Source organism: Aedes albopictus, chromosome 1 (genome assembly GCF_035046485.1).
Source record: "Aedes albopictus strain Foshan chromosome 1, AalbF5, whole genome shotgun sequence".
NCBI classification, from domain to species: Eukaryota; Metazoa; Arthropoda; class Insecta; order Diptera; family Culicidae; genus Aedes; species Aedes albopictus.
In genome coordinates, this window is record NC_085136.1 from 323383967 (window position 1) to 323401907 (window position 17941).

Here is a 17941-nt window from a genome sequence, read left to right on the forward strand (position 1 = left end):
TATCGAAAATGCCGTGGTTTGATGTGTCGCATGCATAGGTTTGATGCATTTTCATATCTGGTCCCTTCCTGGGGTACCGTTCCGGAACACCTAAATGGTCATATCTCCGGAACGGCTGAACCGATCCGAACCATTTTCAATAGGAAACAATGGGACCAGATTCCGCGTCGAATGAACCGTCGGTCATTGAAATCGGATGAGGTTTACTGCCAAAAAGTGATGTGAGTTTTTTTGTACACACACATACACACACACACACACATACACACACACATACACACACACACATACACACACACAGACATCACCTCAATTCGTCGAGCTGAGTCGATTGGTATATAAGACTTGACCCCTCCGGAGGCTCTATCTAATTTTCGTTTTTGGAGTGAACATATAGCCTTTCGGTACACCTTGGTGTACGAGAAAGGCAAAAATCCTGAAAGTACTTTGGACGAATTTCGGAAGATTCTCCGGGATGAATCTAGCAAGATAAAAAAAAAACGTCTGGAAGAAATCCCAGAAGGTACTCCAGCAGAGACCCCGTGAAAAACAGCTTCCAAAATCCTGGTAAAACCCATGGTAGACATCCCAGGAACATCGCTCTGAAATCCCAAAAAATAAACGAATCGGTAATTCCCCCACTGGGAATTCCTCCATTGGCATCTCCTATCGGGAAACCTTCCAGGAGTCCAAACGCAAATTTCTCGAGGAGATCTATTGATAATCTCTCCAGGAGTTGCATTGGTGATTCCTCCCGGAGTTTCTTTGCCAATTCCTCCAAAAGTTTTATTTGAAATTCCCCAGGAGTTACATTGGGGCTTTCTCCGGGAGTTTAATTTGATAGTCTTTCAGGAGTTCCTTTAGGAATTCTTACATAACTTACATCGTAAACTTCTCTAGGAATTCCATAAGAATAGCTTTGATATTTTTTTTTATTTTGAAATATCATTTATCGATGAGTTCCTCAGGGAATTACTCCAAGGTTTTCATCCAGAATTCCATGAAGAGTATCTTCGCAAAAACTTCAAGGAGTTTTTGCTTTTTTAACCTTCAGAAGCTCATTTACAATTCTTCCATGTGATCATTACTCACCATCCAACGATTACCTTCGTGCATTCCCTAAGTAGTTCCTTTGTGAATATCTCCAGAAGTTCCATTGGTAATATCTCCAGTAATTTCATTGTGCATTTCTCAGAGTTCCTTCAGAACTCTTGCAGAAAATCCTCCAAGAGTTTCTTCGGAAACTTTCCCAAAAGTTTTTCTCAGGAATCGCTCTAACAGCTTTTGCCACGAACTCAGGAAGTCACTCCAACTATTATTTTGCAAAAAAAAAATCGGGAACTCCTCCTGGGTTTCTTTCCGGAATCCCTCAAGCAGGTACTTTATCAACTTCAAAAGGAGTTTTTTTTGGAGTTTCCCTAGGAATTATGCTTGAGAATCGCTTCAGTAAATTTTCCAGGAGTTTTTTTTTATTTTTTTTTTTTACTGCCTTCGTAAATTTTTCTATGTTTTACTTCAGTAATTCCTTTACAAGCTCCATCAGAAATTCCTCTTAAGGCTCATCAGGAACTCCTCCAAGAAAACTTTGGAATTCATCTAGCAGCTTGATTGACAAATCCCCAGGAACTGCTCCTGGAGTTGCACAGTAACTTTCAACTCAACTAATCACATCGTGAATCATTCATCTCGAATTTCTCCAGTATTTTTTCTCAGCAACATCATCATCGGGAATCAGTCAATGATTGCTTCAGAAATTGCTTCAATAGCTTCTTCCGAAATTTAATTAAAGGTGCTTTCGGCAACTCGTCAAGGAATTTCGAGGATTTCTACGAGAATTCCATCGAGAAACATTTCAGGTGTTCAATTGGAAATTCCTCTAAAGAAGTTCCATTGACAATTCCTTCCCAAGATTTATTTGAAATTGCTCCAGGAGATCCATTTAAAATTCTTTCTGTTTGGATATTCTCCAGGAGTTACATCGACAATTTTTCCAGGATTTAAAAAGACATCTTCAACCATAAACTGCAACGATCACTAACATGAATCATTGGACAACAAACGAAAAGCCCAGTGGTTCAGTAAAGAATTTTCCTTTTGATGAAAAAATTTTCACCGACTGAAGCGAGAATCAACCTCCCAACCTCCGAGTATTACGAAACAACAAGACGGCTGATGTCCCAAAAGGCACGGCCACGAAGCCCAAAAATTCCATCATGAATTCTCATAGGTGTTAGCTTCGATAATTCCTCCAGAAGTATCATCTGTCAATGTTTTGTACCTCCGAAGATTACTCCCAGCGTTTCTTCTAGAATTCCATCAACAGTTCTTTAGGGAATACTTCAAGATTTATTTTTCAGGGAAACCTTTCCGGAGTTCAATCGGGAAGTTCCGCAGAAGTTTCATTTGAAATTTCTGTATGAAATCATCAGGGAGTTTCTCGACGAATTTCTTCTTCATTTCCTTCGGGAATTGATTTGGGAATTTTTCCAGAAGTTCCAGTAATTTAATTGAGAATTTTTTGGAGTCTTTTTTTACTTCCTCTAACACTTTTTTTAAAAAAAAATTCAATTTTTTCCGAAAATTTGTCGGAAAACTGCACGAATCTCTTTGGTTTCTCCTAGGGTTAAGCTAATGTTTTTATTTTCAGAAATACTTTTTCTGATGTTGCCAAGGAATATCTCTCAGATTTGCCCAGAAATGCTTCCAAGATTTTCCATAGGATTCTTCAGAGGATTTCTGGATTGCTTTGCAAAAATGATTATCACATATGCAGAGGCGAATGAACCAGAAGGTTTAAAACCTCTATAATAAAAAAAATACATATTATTTTGGTAATGAAAACAAATCTCAAGAAGATATTAAGAATTCATGGACAAAATTCCAAGTGATGTTCTTGGAAGAATACCCACAAGTATCCAAGTAGGAATTTTTAATAGCATTTTGGATGCATTTTTGGAGAAATCATTAGAGGGTCAGCTGGGAGAATCTCCAAAGTAATTTGCGGTGAAACTGTTGGAAGAAATCTCAGATATTTTTTTCCTGGAAGGGTTATTTGATGAATCTATAGAGAAATTCTCTGGGAAATTTCTAGATGAGTTTTTGTAGACGTACTCTTAGTCAGTCTCGAAGGAACCCTAGATTTGAATTCTGTAAGACTCCTCGGAGAAACTTATGAAAGAGCTTTCGTAATAGACGAATAGATAAATTCTTCTGAAAATTTTTCTGGATGAATCCTTGAAAGATCTTCTAAAAGAATCTGTAAAAGAGTTTCTGGAGAAATTTCTAATAGGGAAATCTTTGGAAAACTTCAGATGGAATCCTTGGGACAATTTTTGAAGGAAGGAAATGCGAAGGAATTAATGACGGGTTCCTGGAAACAGTTCTGGTAAGACTTTCCTTTTTTTTTCGAGGAATCGTCGGTGGAGTTTCTGGAAAAAACCATTAGAATATTTCTTAAATAAATTTCTGGAAGAATCAGTGGAGACGTTACTGGAGGAAATTTTGAAGGAATCTTCGTTGAAAGTTTTTGATGATCACCTAGACCCTAATTCCTTTCCCAAAATGTCTGAAAAAGTCTTCAGATAAACTTCTTGAGAAAGTCGTTATGGAATTTCTAGATAAATTCCAAAAGGTCGAATTCTCGGAGTAGTTTATGGAAGAATCCTTGAGGGACATCTCTAAAACAACTTTTAAAGAAATCCAGAAAGGAATTTCTCTATAAATCTCCGGATGAACTTCTGAAGGAGAAATCCTCGGACTGAGAGTCCGATTTATGAAAAGAAATTTTGGAAGATTCCTCGGAAAAAATTGTGGATGAATTTTCATAAGAATTCTCACAGAAATTTCTGGTGAAATCGTTGAAAGAATTCTCGTCAAGGGAATCCTTGAACAAATGTTCGGTGAACTATCTTGATGAGGATTTTTCAGAAGAGCCCTCCGCGGATTTTTAGGAAAAATCCTCGAAAGAATCCCAGTAAGAATTTCTGGATGAATCCTTGGAAAAATCTCTAGTGAAAATTGTAGAAATTCTCGGAGAAATTTGATAAATCGTCTGCAGTAACTTTCTAACAAATTTTGAAGGAAATCTTTAAAACATCCTATACAAATACCGTCAGCTGTCTTCTGATCAATTAGGCAAGCTAATCTAGGAGAAATTTCTGAAGATATCCTCCTACAATCCAGCACAGCCAGAGTTCTTGGAACATATCTCGGAAAATTGAAACTGCTGAAGTAATTGTTGAATAAAATTTTTGAGAAATCGTTAATTTATGATTAAACATCGTTGTCAACGAGTCGTTGAGTTTTCCAAAAGGAAACTCTATTATTTGTATAAAGATTCAAAGTACGAGAGTAAAATTTTGCGGAAGCTTATCAGAATTTTCGGTAATTTATTTGTAGACCCAAGTATATTTTTGTGTGGTGATTTCGGCAGATTTCCTAAAATTCGTTCAAAATGCATTTGTAAAGAAAATTTCCATAGAATTCTCACAGGAATTCTTGAACAGTTATGGCACTTAAAGTTAAATTTAGTTTCCGTTTGTTACATTTTTGTCTTCAAATTAACTAAGTGATCATCTCATTATGAAAAGCAGTATATTAATTGTGTGTTAACAGTGACGTAATATCCACATCTACAGCATAATAGGAAGAAAGAAAGGAAGAATAAGAAGATCCTGTATCGAAAAAAAAAAGTGATTGAAGATCGCACACCCGCGGGTGTAATTCTACATATTGTGCAAAAACCCACCGTAGGCCTCCCCCCTAAAGTCACCCGTGTAAGTGTGTTGAATGTGATCGGCACGGGGCACCGGGATTCATTGCCAACGTACGCCGTCGTACAAAATGGGTTTTTCGTCGGCGCTGCAGGGGCGGGCAGCGCACGAAGCGCTGCTCAACCGCCAGGAAGCCGAGCTCAAACTGCTGGACACGATGAAACGCTGCATGATCCAGAAGAGCAAGTGCGACAAAGAGTACGCCGCATCGCTGGTAGCCGTCACGCAGCAGGGCCTCAAGATCGACCGGACCGACGATCTGCAGGGTGAGTGGTTTACTTTATTATTGTTTTTATATATTTTTTTAGTTTATTCCTATTAAGTCATTGCTGAATGTTATTTACAATTTCATCGCATCCATGTTCAGACAGCTTAGACCCTCAAATGACTTGTAATTAGCGCAATTTAGTTCCGTCAACCCCAAAAACCGAACCTCGAGTTGTCTGCATCCCAAAACTATAAACCCCGTCTGGGACAACCTGTTATCCAATAGACAACATAGGGGAACTGGGGGTAAGACGCCCACGTTTAGGAAGAGTCCAATTTTAACCACGAAACACTTTATAATACACATTTTTTTGGCACTAATATGAAGCACCAACATGTTTTCTTCCAAATGGAAGAAGCCATATACCAGTTTTATGTTTTACTACTGAAAAATTCAAATTTGAAAATAAGTTTGATTTTCAGAATTTTAGTTTTAATGCGGGGTAAAACGCGCCACTAGCCACAGCTAACGCCAGGATGCCAAATTGTGTACATTTGCTTGCGCGCCTGGTTTATTGTCATCTGTTATTGTTCGTGAATGGTATACATTCATTACATAATTATGGATCACCTGTAATTATGGGTCCATTCCATGTAAACGTCATAGTGAGCTATTTTATCAATAATTACTACAAAATGGCGCATGGCTGTGTGATTAGTGAATCTATTTATAGTAAAAATGTGCTGTTGCTTGGTTCCAACTTGTGTTCTACATAATTTGTGCCAGAATTTAGATCTAAATGGCTATTTTAATGAAAATAACTAGGGGTGGGCATTTTACCCCACACATGCCTCAGAAGTTTGGACCCTTGTAAGAAAGTTGTAAGGGTCAAATTCGATACTTTTTCCGATTGGTACACAAATAATGGGAGTGTGCAAAACAGTTTGTGGGGAAAGCGAGAAAAAAATCTTTAAAATGATGTATAAAAGTGCAAACATTTGACAGGCTAACATTACATCAGAAGTAACCAAAATCTTTTTTCGAAGTTTTTGTACTATTTTTTTTAGTAAAAATATGTAAACTCAAATGTAACGAAGCATTTTTATTCTTATTTTAGCGACTGCAATTGAAAAAAGCACTGAAAATAACGTGGTTTGCCTAAAACAAGGGTGGCGCAACTTGCCCCCTATGGGCGTTATGGCCGCAGTTCCCCTAAGCCAGTTTTGGGTATCATCGTAGCATTTTTGGACGGACCAACCTGTTTGGAAACTTGCAGTGCTGTGATGAAAACACACACAAACATCAACTGCTGACTTGGATATTAACGCCCAGCAAAAACGCTGAAATTCAAATCGGTGGTGATCGGATATGTTCAACGTAAACAAAACAAATCAAAGTCATGAAACTGAGCCACTAGCTGAGCTGAGAGTGATAGCAGCCAGTTGGTAATACATATCGTTTGTTTTTCCGACTATTTTGTTTATTTCTACTCTTGTCGCCGCGTAGTATTCTAAACCACCGCACCGGAAAAGCTGGCTAGATTATAATTAGCTCGGGGCGTTGAATGGTGGTGAATGTGATTTAAATCTGGTTCAACACACACCGATTCCTTGCTAGAGCTAGAGACGGATTGCCAAATGTTTTCGTCACACCGCACCGCACACGTCAAACTGGACGCACTGTTTGGCTGTTGGGTACTGCCGGTACTGCCACATGCAGTGCAGTGGGGTGGAGAACGTTGGAGTAGGTTTTTGTTTATTTTTGTTTCAACTAGTTTATGATCAGAGACTATGTATAGAAATAGAACTTTTGAATAAATTGTTCCAAATATTTGAACAAATCTTATGGATAAGCAGGATTCAAGAGTGCGGAGATTCAGGCAACCTCTTTGAAACCGGAAAATATTTAATAGCCTCCCAAGAATTTGATTATAATTCCAAAATTTCTCAAGATTTTTACCAGGGTTAACTCAGGAGTCCCTCACACATTCACTCACTGTCAAGCTCACTAATTCACTAAGTCACTAGCTCACTTGCTCACTTACTCATATTCACTATAATTAATTCACTACTTCACTCGCTTACTCACTAAATCACTCACACGTGTTAAACTCACTAATGTTTTTACTAACTCTCAAACTCATTCATTAACTTTCTTACTCACTGATCTAATGATTCACTTCAAGGTTATTATATATTGTAAGGTTGTCTTAGATGTCAAAACTGGCTGAGGGACCATTATTTTTTTCACCGTGAAGAATTCTGAATACAAATCCCCCTTCTCCTCAAATTCCTTTGAAATTTCGCTTCCTCTTCTTTTCTCCACAACCTAGACGTCATGATTAACCTTACAATATAAAATATCCTTGGATTCACTTATTTTCTTCCATTCACTCACTTACTCACTCACTCACTAAGTCATCAACTTACTCACTCACTTATTAACCCCCCCATTTATAAACTTACTCATGCACTCATCCACTCATTAACTCCCTCAATTACAAACTTGTTCATAAACTCATTATATACACTCCCGATCAAAAGTTTGGGTTCAAAAACTCCCCCTCAAAAACATGTCATTTTTTTAGGCCCATATCTCCGCCAATTTGCGTCCGATTTCAAAACCCTTAGTTTCATTCAAAAGATAATAAGCCAAAAAAAATTTTAAACATGATTTAAGATAAACTTTTTCAAAAAAAATGTGTATGTAAACTTAACCAAAAGTTGCCAAATTTTCTAAAAAATGAATATAAACTTACGGCAGTGTCGCTGGAAATTGGGTCGACCAAATTTTAAGATGAGAGCGGTAATATAACCTATTTTCTATTAGCTTTCAACTGCTTTTTACAGAACTCAGTTAAAAAATCTTGAAAAAAAGTTATTAAGTAAATTAACTCTTCATGTCATCGACCAAAATTTTGGGGTCACCCCTCAATTTGATGTATCAGCCAAAAGTTTGGGGTCACTTTCGTAAAACATGGAAAAGTGATTTGGTGATATCTTCGTCATCTATAGTTCAATTTTAATTCTTTTATTATATTCTTTTTTTTAGAAAATTTGGCAACTTTGGGTTAAGTTTACACACAATTTTTATTGAAAAAGTTTCTTTTAAATTATGTTCAAAGTTTCTTTGACTTATTATCTTTCGAATGAGACCTAGGGTTTTGAAATCGGACGCAAATTGGCGAAGATATGGGCCTAAGAAAATTACATGTTTTTGAGGGGATGACCCCAAACTTTTGATCGGGAGTGTAACTCACTAATTCACTCACTTACTCCCACGAATCATTTCTCACATATTAATTAACCCACGAACTCACATACTCACTAACGGATTCATTAACTCATTTACTCACAAGTTTTTTTTTCTATCTGTATTTAACTCACTCAATTTCAGGGCAGCTCATACCCACCCCCTTATTAATTCACTAACCTTCTAACTCATTCAACAACTTCTTCACTCACCTGATTTCTACTTATCCTATTACAAAGAATGTGAAATCACTCTTGTGTTGTCTTTCGGCCTCGTTCTGCTTCAAGACATTTGAGCCTTATGCATGAAAGTCTTGTAATGTTATAAGAGGCACTAGCTATTAAAAAATAGGGAACAAAAACGCGCAGAGTAGAGCACATCAAACGAGAAAAAAGACGAGTAATATTTGTGGGACTACTATGCGTAGAAATTTTGCTAACAGGACCACATTTCTAGGCATAACCGCAGTCCAACTAAATGTTTTTGGGCAAAAATACTATATGTGAATAATTTTTTGATTCAAAACACCTCAGGCATGAAAATATATGTAGTTTCTCACAATACTATGAAAACTAAAATTCAATTTGATGCACTACTTTGGCAAAAGAAAGCCAAGGGCTGAAAGTCTCTTAAATAAAGACAAATCAATCAATCAATCAATTGTCAAAATAAAACAAAAACGTTTTGAAACTTGAAACTAGTGTAGAACGGTAGTTCCTGTTGAGGAGTTCATCAGAAGTTTCATGGGACTCTTCCAGGAGTTTTTTCTGAGATTCTTCAATTTTGTTCTTCTGGAATTACTCTAGGAGTTCCATAAAACTGCAGACATTCCATAATTGATTGATTAATTGATTAAGGTTTATTATAGAGACTTACAGTCCTTGGCTGCGCTCCGCAATAAATTCCTAAATAATTTCTACTACGAATACGGTGGGAGTACCTGGGAGAGTTCGAAAAGGAGTTTTTGGAGGATAGAATACGTGGAGGAATCCAGAGAGCATTTCACAGAGAGTCCTGCACCTGCAGGGATCCCACAAGAGATTCCTGACAAAATTTAAAATAGCCATCCTTAAATTAGTTCGAAAAAAATATCCACAAGCAGCCTTACATGGATTCATTCAACAGGCTCGGAAATAACTTCCAATGGGATTCCGGAAGAAATTTGTGGAGAACTTCCTGGAGATATCCCAGAAAGCACTCGGAGTGTAAAAGTAGAAGGAAGTCTTGGAGGAATCGCAGAAGAAGCTATGCGAGGAAACCTTGAGGGCAATTGTGGAGGGACCCTAGAAAAAGTTAATGGAGGAATTCCAGAAGAAGCTCCAGAAGGCATCCCGGAAAGATTTCCTGATTAAATTCCTAAAGTTAAATAAATACCGTCAAGGCGCCATTCACCGTGGGGGCTCCATTCACCGTGTGCCTTCGAATATTTTTTTCATTATTTCCATTCAATCATAATATGGAAATAATGAAAAAAATATTCGAAGGCACACGGTGAATGGAGCCCCCACGGTGAATGGCGCCTTGACGGTACACTCTCACATGAGTTTCTTTTTAGGTTTCTTACAGAATTTCCTCCTGAGATTCCATATCTTCCAGAAATTCCCTCTAAAAAAGAACAAAACTTTTCTGTAAGCCAATGTAATTGTGTGTATCTTCGTTTATGTAACTTAGTCCAATTCTATTATAGAACCCTTAAGAAAAGGGTTCAACCCAAACAAGTTTTTTTTATAGAGTTCACATCGCTTCTTCAGCCTCAATACAAGCTTAGTTCAACTCATGTTCTTGATTATTCAGATGCAACAAGAAATGCTTTCATGCTCGAGGATACGTATACAATTGTATTTGGAGTAGGTTCTAAGGTAAGTGACTGTAAATCAGGACGTGCGAGTTCAATTCCCAGTTTTCCTATAGATTAATTCATAAATTCCTAAACATCTCTTTTGGAAATGGTAGCCGCAAATGGTAGATATAATGTTACGGAAGTGTTTTTTTTTAATTTTTACACAATAAATAAATTTTATTGATTGCTGATCAAGCGCATATAAAGCCTTAAATCAGCCAAAGGTCGAATAAAATCACTAAAATAAGATGTTTAGAGGCTGAATAAATGATTATACCTCTTGTGCTCAGCTTTTGTTCAAATGAAGGCTGCTTTAAAAAACTCTCACAGGACTTGCTAGAGCAATTCCATCAACATTTTTTTCCAAGGAATTCTTAGAGGAGCTCTTTCTCGTTTAGCTCTAATAGTCGTGCAAAATATTCTACTACAAATATCTCAGCTTCTGAAGCTTCTGAAAACAAAGCTTCTCCATGGAATATATCTTTCATGAATTTCTGAGATCACGCTTGAAGCTATACCTGGTTGAATCCTTGGGAGATTTTCTAATGGAGTTTTGGAGGAATTCCCGAAGAAAGCCTTGTAGAAATGCTTGCAGGTTTTTTTTTGGAGAAATTTCTTAAGGAATCTTTGAAAAATGAAGATGAATTCCAAGAAAAGAATCTTTGGGTTGATTTTGGAGATATCTTTGATAACATTCATGAAGGATTACTGCAGTACTTTGAAGTAGCACTAGAAGTACTTTGAGGATTTACGTAAATGATTCCTAAAGAAATTTTGGAAGAACTTATGATGAAATCCTCATATTATTTCTCACAAATCAACAAATCAGAAAATAATATTCAAAAGAATTCCTATATATTTCCTTGGGGGAATTTCTGTAGGACTCCCCGAAGAAATTTCTGCAGGAATCCTTTGGAGATGCATGTGCTCATCCTTGTAGGGTTATCTAAAGGAAAGTTTGAGAAACCCCTGAACGAATCTTTGTAACGTAGCTTGAAAAAATCCTTGTAGAAAAATATTAAATCTACACTGGACTTTCTCCAGAATTCCTGAGAGGAATTCTCCAGAATTCCAGAGAGGAATTCTCAAGAATTCCAGAAAGGAGTTCTCCAGAATTCCTGAGGGGAATTCTCCAGAATTCCTGAGGGGAATTCTCCAGAATTCCTGAGGGGAATTCTCCAGAATTCCTGAGGGGAATTCTCCAGAATTCCTGAGGGGAATTCTCCAGAATTCCTGAGGGGAATTCTCCAGAATTCCTGAGAGGAATCCTCCAGAATTCCTGAGAGGAATTCTCCAGAATTCCTAAGAGGAATTCTCCAGAATTCCTGAGAGGTATTCTCCAGAATTCCTGAAAGGAATGCTCCAGAATTCCTGAAATGAATTCTCCAGAATTCCTGAGAGGAATTCTCCAGAATTCCTGAGAGGAATTCTTAAGAATTCCTGAGAGGAATTCTTTAGAATTCCTGAGAGGAATTCTCCAGAATTCCTGAGAGGAATTCTCCAGAATTCCTGAGAGGAATTCTCCAGAATTCCTGAGAGGAATTCTCCAGAATTCCTGAGAGGAATTCTCCAGAATTCCTGAGAGGAATTCTCCAGAATTCCTGAGAGGAATTCTCCAGAATTCCTGAGAGGAATTCTCCAGAATTCCTGAGAGGAATTCTCCAGAATTCTTGAGAGGAATTCTCCAGAATTCCTGAGAGGAATTCTCCAGAATTCCTGAGAGGAATACTCCAGAATTCCTGAGAGGAATACTCCAGAATTCCTGAGAGGAATACTCCAGAATTCCTGAGAGGAATACTCCAGAATTTCTGAAAGGAATTCTCCAGAATTTCTGAAAGGAATTCTCCAGAATTTCTGAAAGGAATTCTCCAGAATTTCTGAAAGGAATTCTCCAGAATTTCTGAAAGGAATTCTCCAGAACTTCTGAAAGGAATTCTCCAGAATTTCTGAAAGGAATTCTCCAGAATTTCTGAAAGGAATTCTCCAGAATTTCTGAAAGGAATTCTCCAGAATTTCTGAAAGGAATTCTCCAGAATTTCTGAAAGGAATTCTCCAGAATTTCTGAAAGGAATTCTCCAGAATTTCTGAAAGGAATTCTCCAGAATTTCTGAAAGGAATTCTCCAGAATTTCTGAAAGGAATTCTCCAGAATTTCTGAAAGGAATTCTACAGAATTTCTGAAAGGAATTCTCCAGAATTTCTGAAAGGAATTCTCCAGAATTTCTGAAAGGAATTCTCCAGAATTTCTGAAAGGAATTCTCCAGAATTTCTGAAAGGAATTCTCCAGAATTTCAGAAAGGAATTCTCCTGAATTTCTGAAAGGATTTCTCCAGAATTTCTGAAAGGAATTCCCAGAATTTCTGAAAGGAATTCTCCGGAATTTCTGAAAGGAATTCTCGCAAAATTTCTGAAAGGAGTTCTCCAGAATTTCTGAAAGGAATTCTCCAGAATTACTGAGAGGAATTCTCCAGAATTCCTGAGAGGAATTCTCCAGAATTCCTGAGAGGAATTCTCCAGAATTCCTGAGAGGAATTCTCCAGAATTCCTGAGAGGAATTCTCCAGAATTCCTGAGAGGAGTTCTCCAGAATTCCTGAGAGGAATTCTCCAGAATTCCTGAGAAGAATTCTCCAGAATTCCTGAGAGGAATTCTCCAGAATTCCTGAGAGGAATTCTCCAGAATTCCTGAGAGGAATTCTCCAGAATTCTTGAGAGGAATTCTCCAGAATTCCTGAGAGGAATTCTCCAGAATTCCTGAGAGGAATTCTCCAGAATTCCTGAGAGGAATTCTCCAGAATTCCTGAGAGGAATTCTCCAGAATTCCTGAGAGGAATTCTCCAGAATTCCTGAGAGGAATACTCCAGAATTCCTGAGAAGAAATTTCTAAAAAAAAATTCTTAGAGGATTTCCTAAAGGATTCCTCTGGAAAATTGCTAAAGTTTGTGGAAAGCTTTAAGAATGTTTTATGGCATTATTGGGAATATATATTACTGAAAAAATCCATTCAGAAACGCTTGGTGGAGTTCCTGAAGCAATTTGTAAAGAAGTGCTTGAAGTAATTCCTAGATAAATCGTAAAAGATATCGAAGAAAAAAAATTCTTAGAATTCCTCACTTGGCTTGATAAAATCGTAAAAAACATGTTTAGAAGTTTTGTGAAAAGAATCCGGACGTTTCCTCCGTTGCCGTGGTCTCCCGTGCCTTCATTCTCCACGCCATTCAGGTGCTGATCGAAGTGATGCTTCCACATTTCGACCACCTCACATCCGTCCGTCAAGAGGCCTCCGCCCTTATCCCTGCATATTTCGGCTCGTGGCACGAAGCCGTTGCGGGATGCGTTGAGCTTCTGGTAGAGCTTCCGTGTTTCTTGGGAACGGCACAGCAGTTCCATTTCTTCGCACTCCGCTTCTTCCAGGCGGCGCTTTGTCTCTCGAAAGAGGCGGTTCTGCTGTTTCCGCTTCTGTTTGTCTGTCTGTTGCACCATTACCGCCCGCGCTGCGTTTTTCTCCTCCAAAACCGTTCTGCACTCTTCTTCGAACCATTCGTTCCGTCGATTCCGTTCCACGGAATGATCTCGGCTGCGTCGTTGATGGCTGCTTTCACTGTACTCTAGCAGTCTTCTAAACTGGGGCCTTGTCGAGCTCGCCCTCGTCTGGAAACTCGGCCTCGGGATTCTGCGCGTATGCTGAGGCGACATCCGGTTATTTCAGTCGCTCAAGGTTGTACCGTGGCGGTCGCCGGTACCGTACATTATTGATGACGGAGAGTTTTGGGCGCAGTTTGACCATCACTAGGTAGTGGTCGGAGTCGATGTAGGCGCCACGGTAGATCCTGTCGATAATGTCGACGGTAGATTCGTCGATAATGTCGGAGAAGTGCCGTCCGTCAATCAGAACGTGTTCAGCTTTGGTGATCTCCAGGTGTAATGATAAGGGAGGCTGTGTTGGAAAAAGATGCTACGTATGGCCATATTTTTGGAGACGGCGAAATCAACGAGTCGTAGGCCGTTTTCGTTCGTCTGCTGGTGGGCGCAGAACTTACCAATCGTCGGTCTGAATTCCTCCTCCTAGCCTACCTGAGCGTTTGGATCTCCTATGATGATCTTGACATCGTGGCTTGGGCAGCGGTCGTACTCACGTTCGAGCTGCGCGTAAAATACGTCCTTGTCATCATCAGTGCTTCCGGAGTATGGGCCGTGCACGTTTATTATGCTGAAGTTGAAGATTCGGCCCTTGATCCTCAACATGCACATTTTTTCGTTGGTCGGCCACCAACCGATCCCGCGCCTCTGAATGTCGACCATCACGACCTTTCCCAGCTCACGTGTGTTGCCACAACTCTAGTAGATGGTGTGATTACCTCTAAAGTTCGCATCATGGATCGTGTCCAACACACCTTCTACAGCGCTACGATGCCGATCACGCGGTCCTTCAGTATATCGGCGAGTATGCGGGTGCTCCCAATGAAATTGAGAGATCGGCAGTTCCACGTACCGAGTTTCCAATCGCAAGTCCTTTTTGTTCGCTGGGGTCGTTGTCGTTGGTCTCGGTTCGTACTATTCTGTTGCTGATTTTCCATAACAATGGTTTTTTACGGGTGACTAGTAGGGCCTGACAACAACCCCATACTTTCCGAAGGACCATAGTGCAAAATTGAGCTTAAAGTCCTTTCCTGGAACTCGGACGTAGATCAACCGCTCCTAATATGGGGATCAGACGCTGGAGAACAGACGCTCAGGTTTGCAGAAGCAAACCCCCCTTCCCTGTCAGCCTACGACCAAAGTTCCGACCGGGGTTGGTTACCCGATCTTCCCTATGGTTGCACGCAGCCCGACCGGTGCCATGGGGAGGTAGGGATAGGAATTGCTGGGCAGAGGCTAGCGATCTCAATGGATCTGTATTGCGCGAATTACCCAGCCTTTACCGTGCCATCCGTGTTGATATCTGCATCTCCAATGGACACATAATGAATAGTTTGTTAGTAAGAAATGTTCGTTGGGTCAAGGGGTCCACTATGATAGCTGGTTAAATCATGGTGAAAGATTGTATAAATCACGTTGAGTACGATATAATGCTAAACACCCACAGCAAACGATAACTCAATACCTTCCACTAAAAACATAGTTCCACCAAAAAGGCTAATAAATCCTTTATTTTCCTTTCATCCCACAGGCAGCCACATCACCCGCGCCTGGCGGTCCTTCATGGAGGAGCTGGAGCACACGGCCAAGCAGATCAAATCGAACGCCGAACAGCTGGAGTCCGTTTGCCTGGACAAGCTGGCGCACCTGTACCAGGACAAACGCCGGGTGCGCAAGCAGTACCAGGAGGAGCACACCAAGATTGCCACCAAGTTTAGCCATGTAAGTGTCCGGTTCAGTCCGTTTACATCCATTTGAGATCTATATTTTTTCTGTTTGGGTATCTATATGGAATGTCTTATCATTCACGCGATTGCGATAAGGTAAACGTGATAAGATACGGCATAAGGGATGTACAAATTATTAGTGTTAACTCAGTAGCTCCGTAAAGGCTAGTTACTTGATGGCGTTGTTGCTGAAAACTGGAATTACAGATTCACGGCGATATGACTAATTGAATTGAAAAGCAGTTTTGAGATGAGATGCAGCTTTCTGATTCGAGCGCACAATGAGCTGTCACTGTCAGCTAGCTTTTGAGGTCAATGCAGCAGCAATGCAGAGAGAGAGCCATTCTCAGAAGAACATTTTCAGAATAGTTTATGATCTAGACGGGAAGGTTTCGAAAATCCCAAAGTGACGCCAGGTAATTGTCGCTTTGCTAGCGTTCAGAGTGCGTTTATATAGCTGTCCGACAAGTGCGTGTACTTGGTGTACTTGTACAGTACATACCTACTAGCTGAAGGGCTATTATTATGAGTGCACCTGCGAGAATTGTAGTGAGAAAGCGAGGTTGGTGAGCACGGCATACGGTGGGTGAGTGGGTGCGTGATGAAGGGGTACCCGGGGTACCTGACCAGCGCCATCAATGTCCATCCACAACACAACAAAACATGCAACATTTATGGCTTGACGTTCGTTGATGCCGCGGTGCGGAGCTGACCGGCGATCACCGGTGTTTACCGTTATCGATAGGGGAGAAGAATGTCAGAGTGATTCATCTATCGTATTGATGTTTTACTTTTGTTTTCGAATCGTGGGTATTGCAGAATTTATAAATTTAATTTGAAATTGATAAGAAATAATCAAATCACGACTTTTATAGATCAGGGTTAATTTATTTTGGGACCCACGACTTTACTTCCTTTCCTAAGAGAGTATAGCAGGAGAAGTATTCGATCCCAGGTTCCTGGTGTGATAGTCACGGCCTTAAATGGCCATCGCCCAGGTCTGTTCCACTGTTATTATCTGTTATCTGTTAAAATGTTCAACCATTTCTAAGATGTCCTTCATAAGGTGGTAGCTCTATAAAAAACCTTGTTTCGGACCAATTGTGAAGAAGAAACACTAAATAAAAATAAGATATTGATAAAAAAAAAAGAAAAAACAGTGTCCTGTAGAAGGTCCAGCCCGAGGACCGAAACGTTGGAGAAGATAATCATGTATCAACGCTTAAACCCTAGAGGCTACCATGCCAAACTCCAACACTTTGTTGCTATTTCTACTTTGTGTCTTCTTATTTAATTTCTTTCTTTTTCCTTCACAACAAACCACGTGTACATACAAATCGGTGACCCGCGAGCTGTGCCGCATCATTCGCAAACAGCGGTACACAGCGGTCAAGTCTTTAAACAAAGAGTAATAAGATAATTCCTCGACGAGGTTCCTGAGCATCCCGGATGGCCTGGTTGAAGTCAGCCTTTGAGTTCCATAAGCCGAAGATGATCTGCTTTTTTCATGTGAAGGCTACATAATCTTATATTTCATCCGTAAAAAAAACTGGCCTTTTCAGTCTTGGACTGTTCACAACGATGAGTTTTGCTTTGCCCGACATTTCAGCTATATGTAACGAGAAACGGTTGACAGCTATACCCTTGAAAAAGTCCCAATAAAAGAGCCATAATAATGAAATTTTATAATGAAATCCCTCAAATCTACAAGAATAACCTAATGTGTTTTCGCCATAATAATAGTATTGCATAATCTGCTGGGATCCGCAAAGCTCTTGAAATCTCAAATGTCACTTAGAGACACTATAGGGATATTCCAGGTCAGCCCGAATAACATGGAGTTCAGGACTCCAGGTCTATACTCGTAACAACAGCCATATCTGCTATACTGATTAACGTTGCATATTTATCCGTGGTTACTGGAACAATCTGAAGTCTTCTAGCTTATTATAAACCTTTGGGACATTCAGGTTCGTCCAAACTGTTCTATAATGAAGTCCTTCAAATCTACAAGAATAACTTTATGTGTTTTCACCACAGATAATAGCATAGCATAATCTGCTGAGATCCGTGAAGCTCTTGTAATCTCAAATGTCAGTTAGAGACACTATGGGAATGTTTCAGGTCAGCCAAACTATCTTTGAGTTCAGAACATCAGATCTACACTCGTAACATCAGCTATATCAGACATACTGATAATCATATCATAATCAATCGCAGTAACTGGATCAATCTGAAGTCTACTATATATTATTATGAACCTTTGGGACATTGAGGGTCGTCCAAACTATCCTGAAGTTTAGCTCTTGATAGTAACAATAGTTATTCTCACAATGAGCTTTGGACTGTAATCTGTAATCCCCCTGGTATATCATGAGTAATTTCAAGATAGTTTTGAGATATTCCAGATAAACACCCAAGCAACACACATGGTTACAAAACAGTAACGGCAGCGTATTTAAGGGTTGCGCAGTAACTCACAGTGGCTTCTGTACATCCTTTACAT

The 17941-nt window shown here is 39.5% G+C and overlaps 1 protein-coding gene across 8 annotated transcripts in view; it reads left to right on the forward strand.

The window, feature by feature from the left end:
* Nucleotides 1-17941, forward strand: part of LOC109411496 (tyrosine-protein kinase Fer) — a 228198-nt gene that overhangs the window by 54667 nt on the left and 155590 nt on the right. For 6 of the 8 annotated variants that reach the window (XM_062847236.1, XM_062847239.1, XM_062847241.1 and 3 more), the window contains 2 exons: nucleotides 4638-5038; nucleotides 15240-15430. In XM_062847236.1, coding sequence (XP_062703220.1) covers nucleotides 4843-5038; nucleotides 15240-15430 — 387 coding nt within the window. In that variant the 5' untranslated portion in view covers nucleotides 4638-4842. Of the gene's footprint in view, nucleotides 1-4614; nucleotides 5039-15239; nucleotides 15431-17941 lie in introns of all 8 variants that reach the window. The other 2 variants (XM_062847237.1, XM_062847240.1) reach the window with 1 other exon arrangement.